The sequence below is a fragment of the Haliotis cracherodii genome, unplaced genomic scaffold (assembly GCF_022045235.1).
Source record: "Haliotis cracherodii isolate W230 unplaced genomic scaffold, xgHalCrac1.p SCAF_9, whole genome shotgun sequence".
NCBI classification, from domain to species: domain Eukaryota; kingdom Metazoa; phylum Mollusca; class Gastropoda; order Lepetellida; family Haliotidae; genus Haliotis; species Haliotis cracherodii.
The window spans coordinates 3,577,073-3,593,473 of record NW_027266343.1 but is presented as its reverse complement, the minus strand read 5'-3'; the positions used below and the strand labels follow the sequence as shown (position 1 = coordinate 3,593,473).

General features: G+C 38.9%; 1 protein-coding gene across 2 annotated transcripts in view; it reads left to right on the top strand.

Moving 5' to 3' along the window:
- The window catches only part of LOC139453417 (sideroflexin-1-like), a 45,385-nt gene that overhangs the window by 17,120 nt on the left and 11,864 nt on the right, over window positions 1-16,401 (top strand). Inside the window, exons 5-11 of one of the 2 annotated variants that reach the window (XR_011652416.1) lie at window positions 625-700; window positions 2,128-2,213; window positions 2,850-2,977; window positions 4,202-4,251; window positions 4,461-4,510; window positions 4,700-4,747; window positions 6,327-6,482. Coding sequence is in view for 1 of the 2 variants with exons in the window: in XM_071235112.1 (XP_071091213.1) it covers window positions 625-700; window positions 2,128-2,213; window positions 2,850-2,977; window positions 4,202-4,251; window positions 4,461-4,510; window positions 4,700-4,747; window positions 6,327-6,423 (535 nt within the window). In the remaining variant the exon portion in view is untranslated. Of the gene's footprint in view, window positions 1-624; window positions 701-2,127; window positions 2,214-2,849; window positions 2,978-4,201; window positions 4,252-4,460; window positions 4,511-4,699; window positions 4,748-6,326; window positions 6,570-16,401 lie in introns of those variants that run through there. The other variant, XM_071235112.1, reaches the window with a different exon arrangement.

The following is a 16,401-nucleotide window of genomic DNA, read 5'->3' as shown; positions in this document are numbered from 1 at the left end:
GGACTTGAGTCCCACTAAAACCGACACGGCCCCGAGTACTCGTTGAAGCCCTAATCCTGAGGCAAAACAAGATGGCTGCCATAAAGTCATTCCCAAAGCTTAGAGAGCAGTTTCGTATTTGAGGGAAAGTTTCGTACCCACATATTAACACGTCACAGCAGCATAGCCACCTTCTGTTATGTCTGTGTTAGTCTGTTTAAAACATGCGACTATCAATTGCGTGGATCGATGCTCATGATGTCAATCACTAGATTGCCAGGTCAAGACTCGATTATTTACAGACCGCCGTCATATAGCTGAGTGCGGCATTAAACAACAAACAAACAAACTATTTAGAACATAAACTAACAAGAGTGTACATTAACCGATGTCCCCCTGATTTTGCAGTGACCAGTGACTACATACGAAGTGTTTCATCTTAAGTGATTACAAAAGGAAATATCAGTAGTTATTTCAATTTTGTGTTTGCATCTTCTTTGTGTTTCTTATCAATCATTTGGGTCGAATCTTCAAGCAGAATAATGAAAAAAAGTCATGCCTTATTTAGATGCAATTTGTGACAGTAAAAGCTGTCATTTTCTTCACCTTACCCGGTACAAAGTTTGAACCCTGTGGCACTTTCAGGCATCTGGGCATCTCGTATATGCTGGCCACGGGCGGAGCGGTCACGACAGCACTGACGCTCAACAGCATGGTGAAGGTAAGGTCAGAACATCTCCCATTGTGACAGCAGACTGGGGGCTGCATCTTTACCTAGAGACTCCGGTCATCACTTGGCCAGCTCATTACAATCAGAACATTGTACCTTTACAATAGACCCGTGAAGATCCGGGGTAGAATAGGTCCTCAGCAACCCATGCTTGCTGTAAAAGGTGACTATGCTTGTCGTAAAAGGCGACTAATGGGATTGGGTGGTCAGGCTCGCTGACTTGGTTGATGCATGTCATTGATCCCAATTCGTGGATCAATGCTCATGATGTTAATAAATGGATTGTCTGGTCCAGACTCGATTATTTACAGACCGCCGTCATATAGCTTGAATATTGCTGAGTGCAGCGTAAAACAACAAACCAACCAATCCTTTACAATGCCTCTCTGTATGGAGATCTGACAAACCCTGAGATGTCCTATCAGGGGATCCTGAGTGAACATTGATTGCTCTATCTATAGATGTTTAGGTTCTTGATAATCTTGAATTTTGATAATCTTAACATGAGAAGACCGACACCATCTTCCCAAGGCAAGGGAGTTAATTGACTATCTAAGTCCGGTTTCCACCCTTACCAAACTAGGCTGGAATTATGGAGTTATATTTTGGCTGGACTAACGAGTGTCTGTACATAGTCCAATCAAAATCGTTTAACAAAATCGGCATCTGCCATGCAGATTTCGGTCGATTGCAGTTTTTGCAAAACATGTGTACCACGATCTTGGCGTCGACAGATATTTTCCAAATCTTTTCATGTTCGTAATCAAGGTGCTCACCTGACTGGATGCACTTCACGAAGTAAGAGCCTTTATATCACAACATCGATCTTGATTATCGATCAGATTGTCTTGACTCGGTGCCACCATTTTGTTTGAAGCAAAATGCAAATGATATTAGAGTTCAGCATGGGTGGAAACTGGACTTTTACAGTCAGTTAACTCCCTTGCCTCGGGAAGATGGACCGACACAGAACACAAACATACCCCTGGCCGAGATAGTACTCCACCTTGCCATGGCGCTCAGAATGGACAGGGTGTTCGAAATATCCATGACATTATAATTGATAGCTTTTGTTGTTTTACATTCGGAACTGCCTGTTTATGTTCGTTTTCAAGATAGTCATTATTTCTAAAGTTGAAAATGATTCATTTTGACAAAATAATGATACAGTGAAAAGGATTGTGTTTTGTAAATAACCAAAACGAAATTCTTTTTTGGATATTGTTACCGGGCTTTCGGTTTTGTGCAATATCGCAATTTCTGTTTGTCAGCACGATGCCTGTGCTCTTGGGTTTCATGTTTCATGAACTACTTCACTTTGTGATATAGCTGTAATACTGTTCAAAGTGTCCGAAATCACAACTCACTCAACACCAAAATCTGGCATTCCCGAAGTTGACGTTCATCTTTTCTTCCAGAAATTCCCTCCTCTGATTGGACGGTTTGTGCCCTTTGCTGCTGTTGCCTCGGCCAACTGCATCAATATCCCCTGCATGAGGAGCAAGTACGTAGCGGTCAGCAGAGACCATTCCGCGCTTGTAGTCGGCCGTTTGGCTGGAACATTATTCTTTCATTTTATGTTTTGCAGAATGTTGCTCAAATATTTGAGAATATCAACATTTGTACTCTTTTCTGATTGGCTGATGATAGAAAGGACAGGCTTGTGTTGCCTTATTGCACTGAATGATGTCACTGGTTTCGTATTGTTGTCTTGCGTTTTTTTCTGTTCACGATTAAATAAGCAGTTTGTGATGTTATTATTTTATATTTATTTATTGTTAATTGAGTTATAAACATAAAAATCGGGGAACACTGGTCAATTCTCAGATAATCATCTGTTTAAAAAGCCAGCCACAATATATATTACTACACAGTTTCTTGAATCATATTCCACACTCACAACTTTGAGGAAGCCATCAAGCACAACCCAAAGGCTAGAAGATCTAAAGTAACACATGACCAAAATATGTCATAATGGGTCCCCTTTACTACATTTTGTCCATTGTTTAAAACTACCAATAAGGACTTGGTGTAGAAAGACACAGTGATGCAAACAGAATGATAATGTGAGCCTCGTTTAAGGATTAAGCAACACGAGGAACTGCTCGATGCCTACTTTAGAGATACTGTGTTGTTTCAGGGAGCTAATGAATGGAATCCCTATATTAGATGAGAACGGCAACCGTGTGGGGACGTCCACTCGAGCTGCAACGTCTGCTATATCCCAGGTGGTCGTGTCCAGGGTGATGATGGCGACGCCAGGAATGTGTGAGTAGCCCGACAGCTGTGTATTGGTTGGTCCAGGGTGATGGCCACGCCAGGAATGAGTGAGTAGTCCGACAGCTGTGTATTGGTTGGTCCAGGGTGATGGCCACGCCAGGAATGTGTGAGTAGTCAGACAGCTGTGTATTGGTTGGTCCAGGGTGATGGCCACGCCAGGAATGTGTGAGTAGCCCTACAGCTGTGTATTGGTTGGTCCAGGGTGATGGCCACGCCAGGAATGTGTGAGTAGCCCTACAGCTGTGTATTGGTTGGTCCAGGATGATGGCCACGCCAGGAATGTGTGAGTAGTCCGACAGCTGTGTATTGGTTGGTCCAGGGTGATGGCCACGCCAGGAATGTGTGAGTAGTCCGACAGCTGTGTATTGGTTGGTCCAGGGTGATGGCCACGCCAGGAATGAGTGAGTAGTCAGACAGCTGTGTATTGGTTGGTCCAGGGTGATGGCCACGCCAGGAATGAGTGAGTAGTCCTACAGCTGTGTATTGGTTGGTCCAGGGTGATGGCCATACCAGGAATGAGTGAGTAGTCTGACAGCTGTGTATTCGTTGGTCCAGGGTAATGATGGCCACGCCAGGAATGAGTGAGTAGTCTGACAGCTGTGTATTGGTTGGTCCAAGGTGATGGCCACGCCAGGAATGAGTGAGTAGTCCGACAGCTGTGTATTGGTTGGTCCAGGGTGATGGCCACGCCAGGAATGAGTGAGTAGTCCGACAGCTGTGTATTGGTTGGTCCAGGGTGATGGCCACGCCAGGAATGAGTGAGTAGTCCGACAGCTGTGTATTGGTTGGTCCAGGGTGATGGCCACGCCAGGAATGAGTGAGTAGTCTGACAGCTGTGTATTGGTTGGTCCAAGGTGATGGCCACGCCAGGAATGAGTGAGTAGTCTGACAGCTGTGTATTGGTTGGTCACAATGTATCCTGGGGTGGGGCTCATACTGTAAAGGGTGAACACCTCACACTGTTTTTGATGACAGGTAATTGTTGTTGTTTTTTTACCAGTAAAATAAAACTTGGACTGGGAATTTCAGACACTGTCGGTCCCTGATACTGTCGTTAGGACCAGAATACATATGTATGGCTACATCAAAACTAGTCATTCTCATAAAATTACATCCGATAAAATATCTATAAATGTAGGTGGCTCTGTTCTTTCAGTTTTGGCTAAAAACAGCAGGACTTGAACACATGAATGTTGTTGTTTTGTGTTTCAGTGATTCCGCCATTTATTATGAATCATCTAGATAAGAAAGAATTTCTCAGGGTGAGTAGATTAAATTTCTCAAGATACTTTTCATATTATGTTCAATGTTAATTATTAACTAACTGCATTTTAAATATTTAGTAGAATAGCAAGTTCTTTTGATCTGTTTTGTTATGCAAGCCCTTCAGCTGAAGTGTTTCAAGTTGACGACACAAACACTGCAGCTTTTGTTCTTGTTTGCCTAAACAAATCTGCCATTTTGTTTCCAGAGAATGCCATGGTTGAATGCACCCATACAAGTGATGCTTATAGGATTTTTGTAAGTATAAAAAATATATGTAAATCAAATATTACCTTATACACTGAACAAGATCTGAATAGATTTTGAATATTTTCTTCGGTCTGGTTCAAATGGAAATGTTTGTGAAGTTTTGCTGATGTTTATGATGAGGTATGCACAAATAACTGTTACATGAGTTGACTGTCAAGTTATTCTCTCTCTTTTCAGCCTTGTATTTGCCACACCTCTATGTTGTGCACTGTTTCCTCAGAAAAGGTGAGTGTTATTCATACACACGTTTGACATTCTACCATGATGTTTTATCACCTTTTTACCGGCCTTTACCGATATATCCAGGACCCTTTCATCATGTATTCTTCTTGTCATTTCATAAAACAAGGTGGCGAGGGTCATTGTTTATTCTACTTGTCATTTCATAAAACAAGGTGGCGAGGGTCATTGTTTATTCTACTTGTCATTTCATAAAACAAGGTGGCGAGGGTCATTGTTTATTCTACTTGTCATTTCATAAAACATGGTGGCGAGGGTCATTGTTTATTCTACTTGTCATTTCATAAAACAAGGTGGCGAGGGTCATTGTTTATTCTACTTGTCATTTCATAAAACAAGGTGGCGAGGGTCATTGTTTATTCTACTTGTCATTTCATAAAACATGGTGGCGAGGGTCATTGTTTATTCTACTTGTCATTTCATAAAACAAGGTGGCGAGGGTCATTGTTTATTCTACTTGTCATTTCATAAAACATGGTGGCGAGGGTCATTGTTTATTCTACTTGTCATTTCATAAAACAAGGTGGCGAGGGTCATTGTTTATTCTACTTGTCATTTCATAAAACAAGGTGGCGAGGGTCATTGTTTATTCTACTTGTCATTTCATAAAACAAGGTGGCGAGGGTCATTGTTTATTCTACTTGTCATTTCATAAAACAAGGTGGCGAGGGTCATTGTTTATTCTACTTGTCATTTCATAAAACATGGTGGCGAGGGTCATTGTTTATTCTACTTGTCATTTCATAAAACAAGGTGGCGAGGGTCATTGTTTATTCTACTTGTCATTTCATAAAACATGGTGGCGAGGGTCATTGTTTATTCTACTTGTCATTTCATAAAACATGGTGGCGAGGGTCATTGTTTATTCTACTTGTCATTTCATAAAACATGGTGGCGAGGGTCATTGTTTATTCTACTTGTCATTTCATAAAACATGGTGGCGAGGGTCATTGTTTATTCTACTTGTCATTTCATAAAACAAGGTGGCGAGGGTCATTGTTTATTCTACTTGTCATTTCATAAAACATGGTGGCGAGGGTCATTGTTTATTCTACTTGTCATTTCATAAAACAAGGTGGCGAGGGTCACTGTTTATGGTACAATAAACACGCTGCAGAGAGAATAAAGCCCTCATGGTTTATTCTCCCTGCAGTGTTTTATTGTACATAAACAACTCCCACTTGTCTTTTATTTCTTAAGTAAATGTTAAATTATTCATAAACAATGGGCCAAATAGGGTCCCTTTCCAACCCTTATCCTTTCAGAAAAGAAATAGAAGATTCCGTGTAGAATAGGTCCCATGCTTGCTGTAAAAGGCGACTATGCTTGTCGTAAGTGGCGACTAAAGGGTTGGGTGGTCAGACTCGCTGATATGGTTGATGCATGTTATCATATCCCAGTTGCGTGGATCGATACTCATGATCATAATCACTGGATTGTCTGGTCCAGACTTGATTATTTACAGACCGCCGTCATATAGCTTGAATATTGCTGAGTGCAGTTTTAAACAACAAAAAAACAATCAAACAGAAAAGAAATAATTCTCGTCTATTTTTATTTTTAGTTCCATGGCAGTGAGCAGTCTAGAACCAGAAATCCGTGACAAACTGTTGGCTCTACCCTCGCCACCAGCTAGGGTCTTCTTCAACAAGGGCTTGTAAACATGGCAGTATGTGGACATCGTGCAGTGCTACACATCTCGTCAACACTTCACGGCTTGGTACCCACTATGTTCCTCCGTTACCCGTTAATACAGTCGGCTCTGTGGTGTAATAGTGACATATGTCTATTTTTAGTCTGGTGAGGTGAGTGAATATGTTTTACGCCACTTTAAGCAATATTCCAGCGTTATCACGGCTTCACACATTGTACCTATGTCAGGAATCAAAACCGTGTCCTTGGCGTGACGACAAACAATTTAACCACTAGGCTACCCAACCGCCCCTGGTGAGGTCAAATGGGGTTTAATATCATATTACGATTATTCCACTTATATAGGGATGTGCATTCATGTGTGTGTATCTGTCTGTCTGTCTGTCTGTGTATCTGTGTGTCCGGAATGATGCTAGTTTCATAGTGTAGTCCACTGAGATACCATGCCACAGTTTAACATGAATACCCCACTCAGACACAGGGTACTGACTTCAAGCCGACCAGTCCTTGTTTAATCCTCTTAATGCAAAACATCAGGCAGGGTAACAACAAGTGCCATCTTTAAACGTCTTTTGGAATGACGTGTCCGGGAATGTGACCTTCCACTCTCCGAGCAGACGCTCTATCCACTGGACAAAAGGCGTTCTTGAGTCAGGAAATGACGTGAGCCAGTGTATACTTCATGGAAGTAAAATTAGCCTTCCTCCATCCGTGACCTTTGTGTGAACCCTAAGATTTCCTGACATTGAGGCAATGTTTAAAGTAAGCGGGGTCACGGCTGTAGGGCATGGTGCCAGTGTTGGAAATTAAATAAATTGCCAGACTGCCCTCAGGACCCACAGACTTTGGAATCTGCAGGCCCTGACTAAACTCTTCAGGGCGCCGTTCCACTAACCGATCTCAACGCTAAGACGATCGTAACTCCCATACTTTAACAAAGACTTACGACAGTCATAGTGCTAGGATTGCAAGGAGGAACAGCTTCCAACCAATTTATAAAACTAAAGTTTTTTGTGACAAATAATATCAACACATAAATTCACTGCATGCCTGAAGGACACGTACAAGTTAGAAACTACAGGCCCGACACGAGATCTACTTGCCACGGGCCTACGTGCAACTGGTTATTTTGAACTCTGCATGGTGCCTGAGAAATATTGCTGATGTGATCTGAGCACTTCATGGTCTGACTACCTGCTGGGTTCCCCACAGAGAAACCGTTTGTCTTGTTTGTTAAACATAGCGACAACACAGCAAATCGGCAGTATGTATTGAGGGTGATGGCGGAATGTAGTGTATGGAAACTTGTGATGTATTGATGATATGCTACACAGATCTGGAAACGGAACTCACGTCAACATTTTAGTACTACCACATACTACTAAGTACAACTACCATCAATCACAGGAGAGAAGCACGGGGACATTTATTAGGCAGAAAATGTAAACTGTGTTTATTCAACAATTGCTTTTGAACACTGGTTTCATGATCTGTATTTTGATAATAACCTGTCTGGTTTTGGTGTTTTGAGGTGTGAGAACCAAGATTATTGTTTTCTATCTTGGGCCAGACCATTTTTTTGGTTTTAACAGATTTTCTTCATTAATATCCTTTAGACAAAATAGAAATATTAAAAAAGGGCTCTTAACTGAGGTTGATAATTTTTCATAAAAGTTTGAACATAAATACAAACAAAAACCTTTATAACAAAAGCATATATTTAATCAAACACCATTATTCGTATTGAAGAAATTGACAAATACAAAAATTATGTTTCAAAATTGCATATTTTCAATGAAACAGCATTTAAAAAAAAAAAACAGGAAAAAAATGGTCTGGCCTTACAGTGTACTGTGAAACCTGGTTAGTCTGGACCCCCTTAATCCAGAAACCCTACCTTCCAAATGATTACTGCTGGAAACATGTTCATGTGTACAAAGGGACATTACTCCGTTATCACAATGTGTTTGTCTGAACATTTGTTTATCCAGACTATTTCATAGGGGAACAGTACCATCCAGATTAGCAAGGTTCTGCTGTACATGAGTCTGATTTTATAAATGAGCTGACCTCTTCATGGGTGTATCTCAATTTTTGATATCATTATGTAATAGAGGCGCCATGGAGTACCCTAGTGGTTAAACTGTTCTCTCGTCACCCCGAAAACCTGGGTTCAGTTCCTGACATGGGCACAATGGCCATGTATGGTGTCCCCTGCTGTGATATTGCTGGAATATTGCTAAAATATTGCATAAAACCATACTCACTCATTTTATGATCAGAGCAGTGATAAAAAAGAATTTATGCAGTGACAATTGGATTGCATTATTTTGTGATTGGTGTTATTTGCTATTTGCCAGATGTTTTATAAATGTCTGTAGACAGATGCATGTACATTTGGCAGACATTACCTTACAATTAATGCAGTTATGTTCACATTATCATAACAACACTAAATACACATTATCATAACAACACTAGATACACATTATCATAACAACACTAGATACACATTATCATAACAACACTAGATACACATTATCATAACAACACTAGATACACATTATCATAACAACACTAGATACACATTGACCCCTCATTATGATGGCAATAATTAGCCTTACATTGGAGTGGTAGGATAGCAACATTTGCCATTAGGCCAAAATAAATACCGTATTCGACGTAATAAGCGCCAGGGGCGCTCTCAAAATTAGAAATAGGGGGCTCTTATTAGAATATTATTTTGGTGAAAAAATGCTGACCGCTTCAAATGTTTATGTACGACAGATATATTTTTCCAGATTTTAATTGCCCATAAATAAGGGTGCATATAACACACGTGTGCGTATTATACCGAATAAATAAGTCTTGTGTACATTGATCAATCGGAAGGGATGCAAATTGGGCTTGTTCACTAGCCAATATATCAGCAAATATCGCCGTGGGCGCTTATTAGAACGGGGCGCTTATTACGTTGAATACGGTAATCATCATATTTTCATCCAAATTGTTAAAATATGTCAGACAGTTGCCCTTCTTTTTTTATGTTAAAAGTATGTTTTAAAAAGCAACTGTGTACATTAGCTGTTGATGGATGTGAATCTGGGGATCATATCGAAGGGTAACTTCATCAAGTAAAGGGGTTATCTTCGTCTACTGGTACACATGGTATTTGGTACTGAGGAGGTGGGGATACAATCAGATCTTTGTTTAGCGGTAGCGAGAACTAAGATCTGATTTTAATGAGATTGTATCTTAGTTCTTGCTACAGCTTAACAAAGATCTGAGGACATCCCATTCGGGGTCACGTCAGAACGACCAATAAGAGCGTTGCTTACCAGATCATTTAAGTGACTGTTAGAATGTGATTCCTGATCATGCAACCGCGAAAACATTAACATTAACGACTAAATCTATACAATCTTGACCATATTAGCCTTAGCCATTCCAGAATGTTCTTTTGTTCATGTTTCAAGTTTTTAATCGAGAATTTGTCAAAATGTTTCAGGGTGTAGTCGCCAATTTGAAGTTAGTGCCATAAAGCACAAGAAAGCTGCCTTCTGATAGGCTAATGTCGACTTCTTGTCACTCATTCCATTGGTCAGACAAAGTTCGCGCAAGGTCGGTCTGATCTTTGTTAAGCGGTGGCGAGAACTAAGATCTGATTTTGATGACATTGGGTGGGGATCAGTCTTTTTATTGTGGCATTATGAAGAGTTAATGTAATTTGATAGCATTCAGTAGAGACATCCATTCCAGCGTTAAGTTGTGTGGCATTATAGCAAAGCATGGCATTTATTACACAGAAATTATCACGTTTTGAACTTTTTTTGTTGGAATGATTATGATGATTATCATAAAGGTTTCCAAACTATATATATATATATATATACTTACCATCACTAATCTGTCATGACATGAAAGAATCAGGTGTTCTTTTCTTGTGTAGTACTATCAAACAAGGAAGAATTCTAGAATTATTTGAAGGTATTTTTATATGAGTATAAATAAAAAATGATGAAATTGTATTTGTGTAGAAAAATATATTCCTGAAGCAGATATGATGCATATCTTTGTACAACATGGTGTCAACCATACGCTTATATTACTAAACAAATTGTGTAAACGTTTATTTTGATAACTATGAGCAAGCTGTAAGTTAGGAGACATTGAATGGAAGAATGTGGTGTTTGTAATGAGTTGGATCTGACAGTCTCGGATGACTTTTTTAATAATGTTGTAAAAATCTGTTGACGAATTGTTTTGAACAAATTGAATTTAATTCCTCTTATTTTCAAAGTTGTCAAATATTAAAAACTGGGAAAACATACATTAACTAAGTCACAAAATGTAACAAACATAAAATTTGGACTCTTGAAAATTATGAATAAAAAAGTCAAGTCGCTATTTTCTCAAAAATAAATAATGAAAAAAAACAAAACAAAAAAACAACAAAGATCTGGAATTTAATTTTGTGTCCTTCTGATCCTCAATCTTCAATAAAAATATGCTTGTTATAATGTAAATAAATACTTGATGTCTTTGACATAATCATGTTTAAACTCCTATCCTTGACAAGATATTACAACATAGGCTGAAAGAAAAATTGATGCACCATTGTACCAAAATATTAATGTCAGTGATCATTGATGATCAGATATGCATTTTGTTTCACAAATTGTTTGGGTGCCGCACCCTGCTGTGCAGAGTTGTGTCCCCTAGCTGTGACAGGGTCCTATGACTGATGTTTCAAATCACTGACATTCCTTGATTATGATCCATGGTTTGGGCTCTCCATTCTCGTTCTGGTGGGTTTCACTAACAAGGGTGGATCCAGCATTTTTAAATTCAAGTTTACTGCCTACAACATATTACATTCAGTTTTCAATAGGAAGGGACGCACGCACGCTGGTATTATGGAGTTACATTTTGGCTGGACTAACGAGTGTTTGCAAAGTCCAATCAAAATTGCACAACGAAATCGAAATTCTGTTCAAAAACTGTCATGCAGATTTCAGTCAATTGCAGGATTTGCAAAGCATGTGCACCACCAACTTGTTGTTAACGCATATTTTTCAAATCTTATCATGTTTTTAATTAAGGTGCTCACGTGATTTGATGCACTTTGCAATGTAAGACCCGTTTTATCACAATATAGATCTTGATTATCAATCAGATCATCTTGACTGGGCGCCACCATTTTGTTTGAAACAAATGCAAGTGATTCGAGAGGTGGAATCTGATTGGTCCATAGGAGAGGCATAGAAGGGACATAACTTGTAATAGCAACTGGTGGCGCTACGATCGAGCCCGGAAATTTCAGCCTAGTTCGGCCATCTAAGGTCAGTTAACACTCTTGCCTCAGGAAGATGACATCAAGCTGACACACCATGATATAACTGAAATACTGTTCACAGCAATGGTAAACCCAACTCACTCACAAACCTTTTATTAACCTCCCCTCAAATAGTCTACATATTTGTTCTGGTCAGATCTTTAGCTCCGGTACACTACAGGTGCACATGCTGAAAAGGCTGGTACTGACTTTTTAAATTTTATTTTAACAAACAGTTCAAAATATATTTGCAAAATTGTCCTTTTTTTTGGTATATTTTACACAGATGCAGTGGTCATCTAGAGCTCTGTTCATTTCAACCTGAATTGCATTTTTTATACCAGTACCGTAGATAGATCGTTAGAAAGAAGGGTCTGAAAATGACAACGAAAAAAGAAACAATTAGTTCTCAGGAAAGCTGGACTGTTTTTGTTGTTGTTTCAGTGTGGGGATTTTGCTTCAAGTGTTGGTTGGAATTTCTTTTCTTAAATAACAAAATGCAAAATACAAGACTTTTGTTTGTTTGTTGTTTAACTACGCACTCAGCAATATTCCGGCTATATGATGGCAGACAAGACTTTTGTACAGAATGATATACAATTCCTGATGAGGCAAGTTTTGGTCAATTAGTTATGTGTCTACCTGTGATATCACTATAAATTTGCTGTGAATGACTTTGGTTTGGGTGAGGTCTGGGATTTGTGGTGAGTACTCCCTTATGAATTTTCATTTGTTGATAAAAGATATTGTAAAGGATACCTAATACCATGGCAACCATAGCTTTGAGGCTGTAGGAACTTTCTGTTAATACACGTCAGGAACAATACTATATTTCAGATAATTCATGTCATTTGTGAGATGTATGATAAAGATGCTATTTTCCATAACACCTCTCCCAATTGCTGAAATTTATGTAAGAAGTTTTTTTATTTTACCACTTTGAGAAGTAGGTGATATGTCCGTAACAGATTTTTTTTCCGTAACACTTCTCAAATTTTGTGGATGTGCATGTTGCATGCTGGGATCTGCTTATCATGAGAATACCCTCAGTTATATTTCTTGTTCGACAGCACCAAAATTATGTTTTGCTCCAGCATTGATCTGACAAACCATAAAATAACTGTTGTGTACTGTTGTGCTATGTTGAACCAAACTGATATGTTGAAAGGGAAACTATTTTCCGTATGACTACTATCATTTGGTAATACATTTGTTTTCAATGATTGAATTGTTAAGATTGTTTTATGATTTACGCTCTTCCTACATTTAAAAAAAAATATCCACCGAAAAACGAATGTCTGCTCATTCGAGCAAAAAGATTTTGTCATTCAAAAACGTTTTACTGTTCCACAGATCTAATCCCATAGGAGAATGAATATCAGTATCATTTTGCTTGCCATATTTGTATGGAATATATTATTTTTGTTTTCTGTTCCATTTTCTGATCGAGGAAAACCAGCTGGTATCTGCGACAAAAACTGGTCAGAACTGTTACATATTTCTTGATCCTGAGCCATATTTTGATTTTGTTGATGTATTGTTGATGTTCCTAGCAAATTTGTCAATGAGCAGATGATTAATAAAGATCTGACGTGTCAGGGTTGATATGATGTTTGGTTCAACTATACTTTCAATATTAACTATAATATCCTGTGTGATGTGGTTTTTTTCACTTTAAGAGAGGTTTTTCTTCAATTTTTTCAGTATGTAATTTTTAAATCTTTTTTGTAATAAGTGACTTGTACTGAAGGAATTGTGTTGTGTGAACTACTATGAAAAAATTCCTGCTTGTATTTTCAGGGATGAACTTATCCATTGACTAAGGTTGATATATTGTAATATACATTTTCACTATCGTTACACTTATAAATGTACGTGTGCAGTGTTCAGGTCTGTCTTAACAATTCCATAATACAAATCAGGTGCATCTTCATCTAAACATCAACAATCAGTATTTGAATATTTTCCTAAAAGAATGATTGTGCTTACTATCTGTAAATTTTATATATATTTCACCATACTTTTCTGCAAGATGTGTAACAAATAATTATCAAACAGTACTGCATGGTTAAAGGCAACAAACATACCAAGACGTGTACAAGCCACATTCAAACATCTGATTATGATATTAAATATGTACATGCTTCTAGTGGTTAAAGCGTTCGCTCGTCATGCCGAGGACCCGGGTTCGATTCCCGACATTGGTACAACGTGTGAATCCCGTTTCTGGTGTCCCCCGCCGTGATAATGCTTGAATATTGCTAAAAGCGGCGTAAAACCAAACTCACTCATGCATCTGCTAATTTTTAAGTACACAAACAATCTTTCCATAATTGATCATTCTCATAAGGCCCAGTGTTGATTAGATAAATCTGAAAATATAAATTTTAAATAATAGTGGTTTCTGGTCTTCCTCTAAGCATTAGAACTGTTGCAACATCAATGAAGGCTCTTACTTTACGCTTTATAAAGCTGAAACCAGGATAGACTTCCACACTGAAGTTGACATTGTAGTCATTCCGGAATAAACCGTTTCCATGTAGAACATTCCATTTACACGACGCGAATCTCTACCTGACAGTCATGTGACCTGCTTTTTCTATTGATAATTGATATGACCCTGAACTAAGATGAATCTCCACAAACTGACCCAGTTCGTTTGTTTTCCTTCAACATAAGCCTTTTACTACCAAGCGGTGGAGCCAGGATGTCCCAATGGAAGGGGCTCTACCATTTCAAATTCTTAACTTGCACAACAAAATTTCAGTTTGCTGAAATATGCCATGTATGCACACAAAACAATTTGCTGTGTCCCTCGTGACATAACCATGCACTCAAAAAATGTCGACAGGATTGTATGTCGTGAACTTTGGCCAACTTTACAGATTTAGAGCTCATGACGAATTAGTTCCATGTGTCCATAGTGGGGTATAAGGGACGATATACGCTGATTGTTTATACCGCTACCTTCAGTATCGTGGCCGAAAGCCCATTCAGATCGTTAAAAACTTATTTACCAATCTATTGACACGTTCTGGTTTGGTTTGCTGTTTAACACTGCGCTCAGCAATATTCCAGCTATATGACGGCGGTCTGTAAATAATCGAGTCAGGCCAGACAATCAAATGCTGGACAGTGATTGATATCATGAGCATTGATCCACGCAACAGGGATCGATGACATGCTTCAACCAAGTCAGCAAGCCTGACCACCTGATCCCGTTGGTCGCCTTCTACGGGAAGCATGGGTTGCTGAAGACCAATTCTACCCCGGATCTTCGCAGGTACTATAGACACATGAAACTCCTACAGCAAGTAGAGTAATGTATAAATCGGCCAGCTGTCTTTTGGTGTGCAAATCAACAAACAACATCAACATTTCTGTTTGGAGTGATCTTAGCAGTTTCAATGGTAGGCCCGTTGGTGGTTTACAAGGTGGGGACTTCTTGATTCACGGAGATAAATCAATGTTTCCAACCTAGAGATTTGGTTTTCTTTGAAAAAAGAAGTCTGTTTGAATTCCATCCATCTCTTTTATTGTCTAAATTATTGTCAGACTATTATTCATTATGTGTAAAAGCATCTAAACAAGCGAAAGTAGTCCCAATATATATTGTGAATGTTTTTTCCTTTATTAAGTAGAAATAAAATATAATTAAGCTGCCCAAAATTTTAAATGTCCACTGAAAGAGGTTAGAGACGCATACCATGATAAAACATAACACATTTCAAAGTGGCCATCTTCCTGAGCCAAGAGCATCCAATAGCCATATCATCCAAGTCCTGTTTCCACCCTTGCCACATCAAGCCCACTTACCTGTCAAAATATGATTGGACTGTCACAAATTTCGATTGTTCAATCAGAGAACATTTCACAAAATCAACATCCACAACTGGTACACCTCAGTATGAAAGTGATTAACCGCTGTCTTTGACACAAATATGTCTTTTTCAACTTTTAAACCCCCCAAACGATTGCCCGTTTTTGTGTCAGGGATGAAATCGCGAATGTTTTCATTATCTGATCAACTAGGTCGTCGCCTATATTAGTCGCCATCTTTGTGAAGCTGTACCAGATGGCTGTATTGGATATCGTGTTTTCATTGGAAGGGGCACAACTCGTGATCTACGAGAGGTGGCACCAGGGTCGACACAAGAAAAGTGGCCTTGATGTGGCAAGGGTAGAAACTAGGCTTTGATATGGGCTAGTGGACACGCTTGTGTCAGGAAGATGCATGAAACTCACCTTTATGCTAATTTGTTGTTCATTTATATTTTTTTGTTTCAATGTAGGACCGTTGTCTTTGTGTGTAGACCTGTTTGTTCCATCTATATAATCATGGCATCCCTGATGGTAAATGCACCTTGAAGTATGTAAATAACATGTTGCAAATGAAACTGTTTGTATATTCTCAGTATGAAATCAGATCGAGTCAACTGAGAACCACTAGAAAGAACATTTCTTGGCCGAGGAACTGATTACAATTAAGTACAATAAACTTTTTGTTTTGTTACCCTGGCAGCCATGGAATCTATATTTCCACTTGGGGAAACTGCCATGGCACACCACTGAGATCCTGAACTAACCAATCAGGTTTCTTGTGTAGAGTAGCCAATCAGAAGTTAGGTTTTATAGTACTCCATGCAGAAGA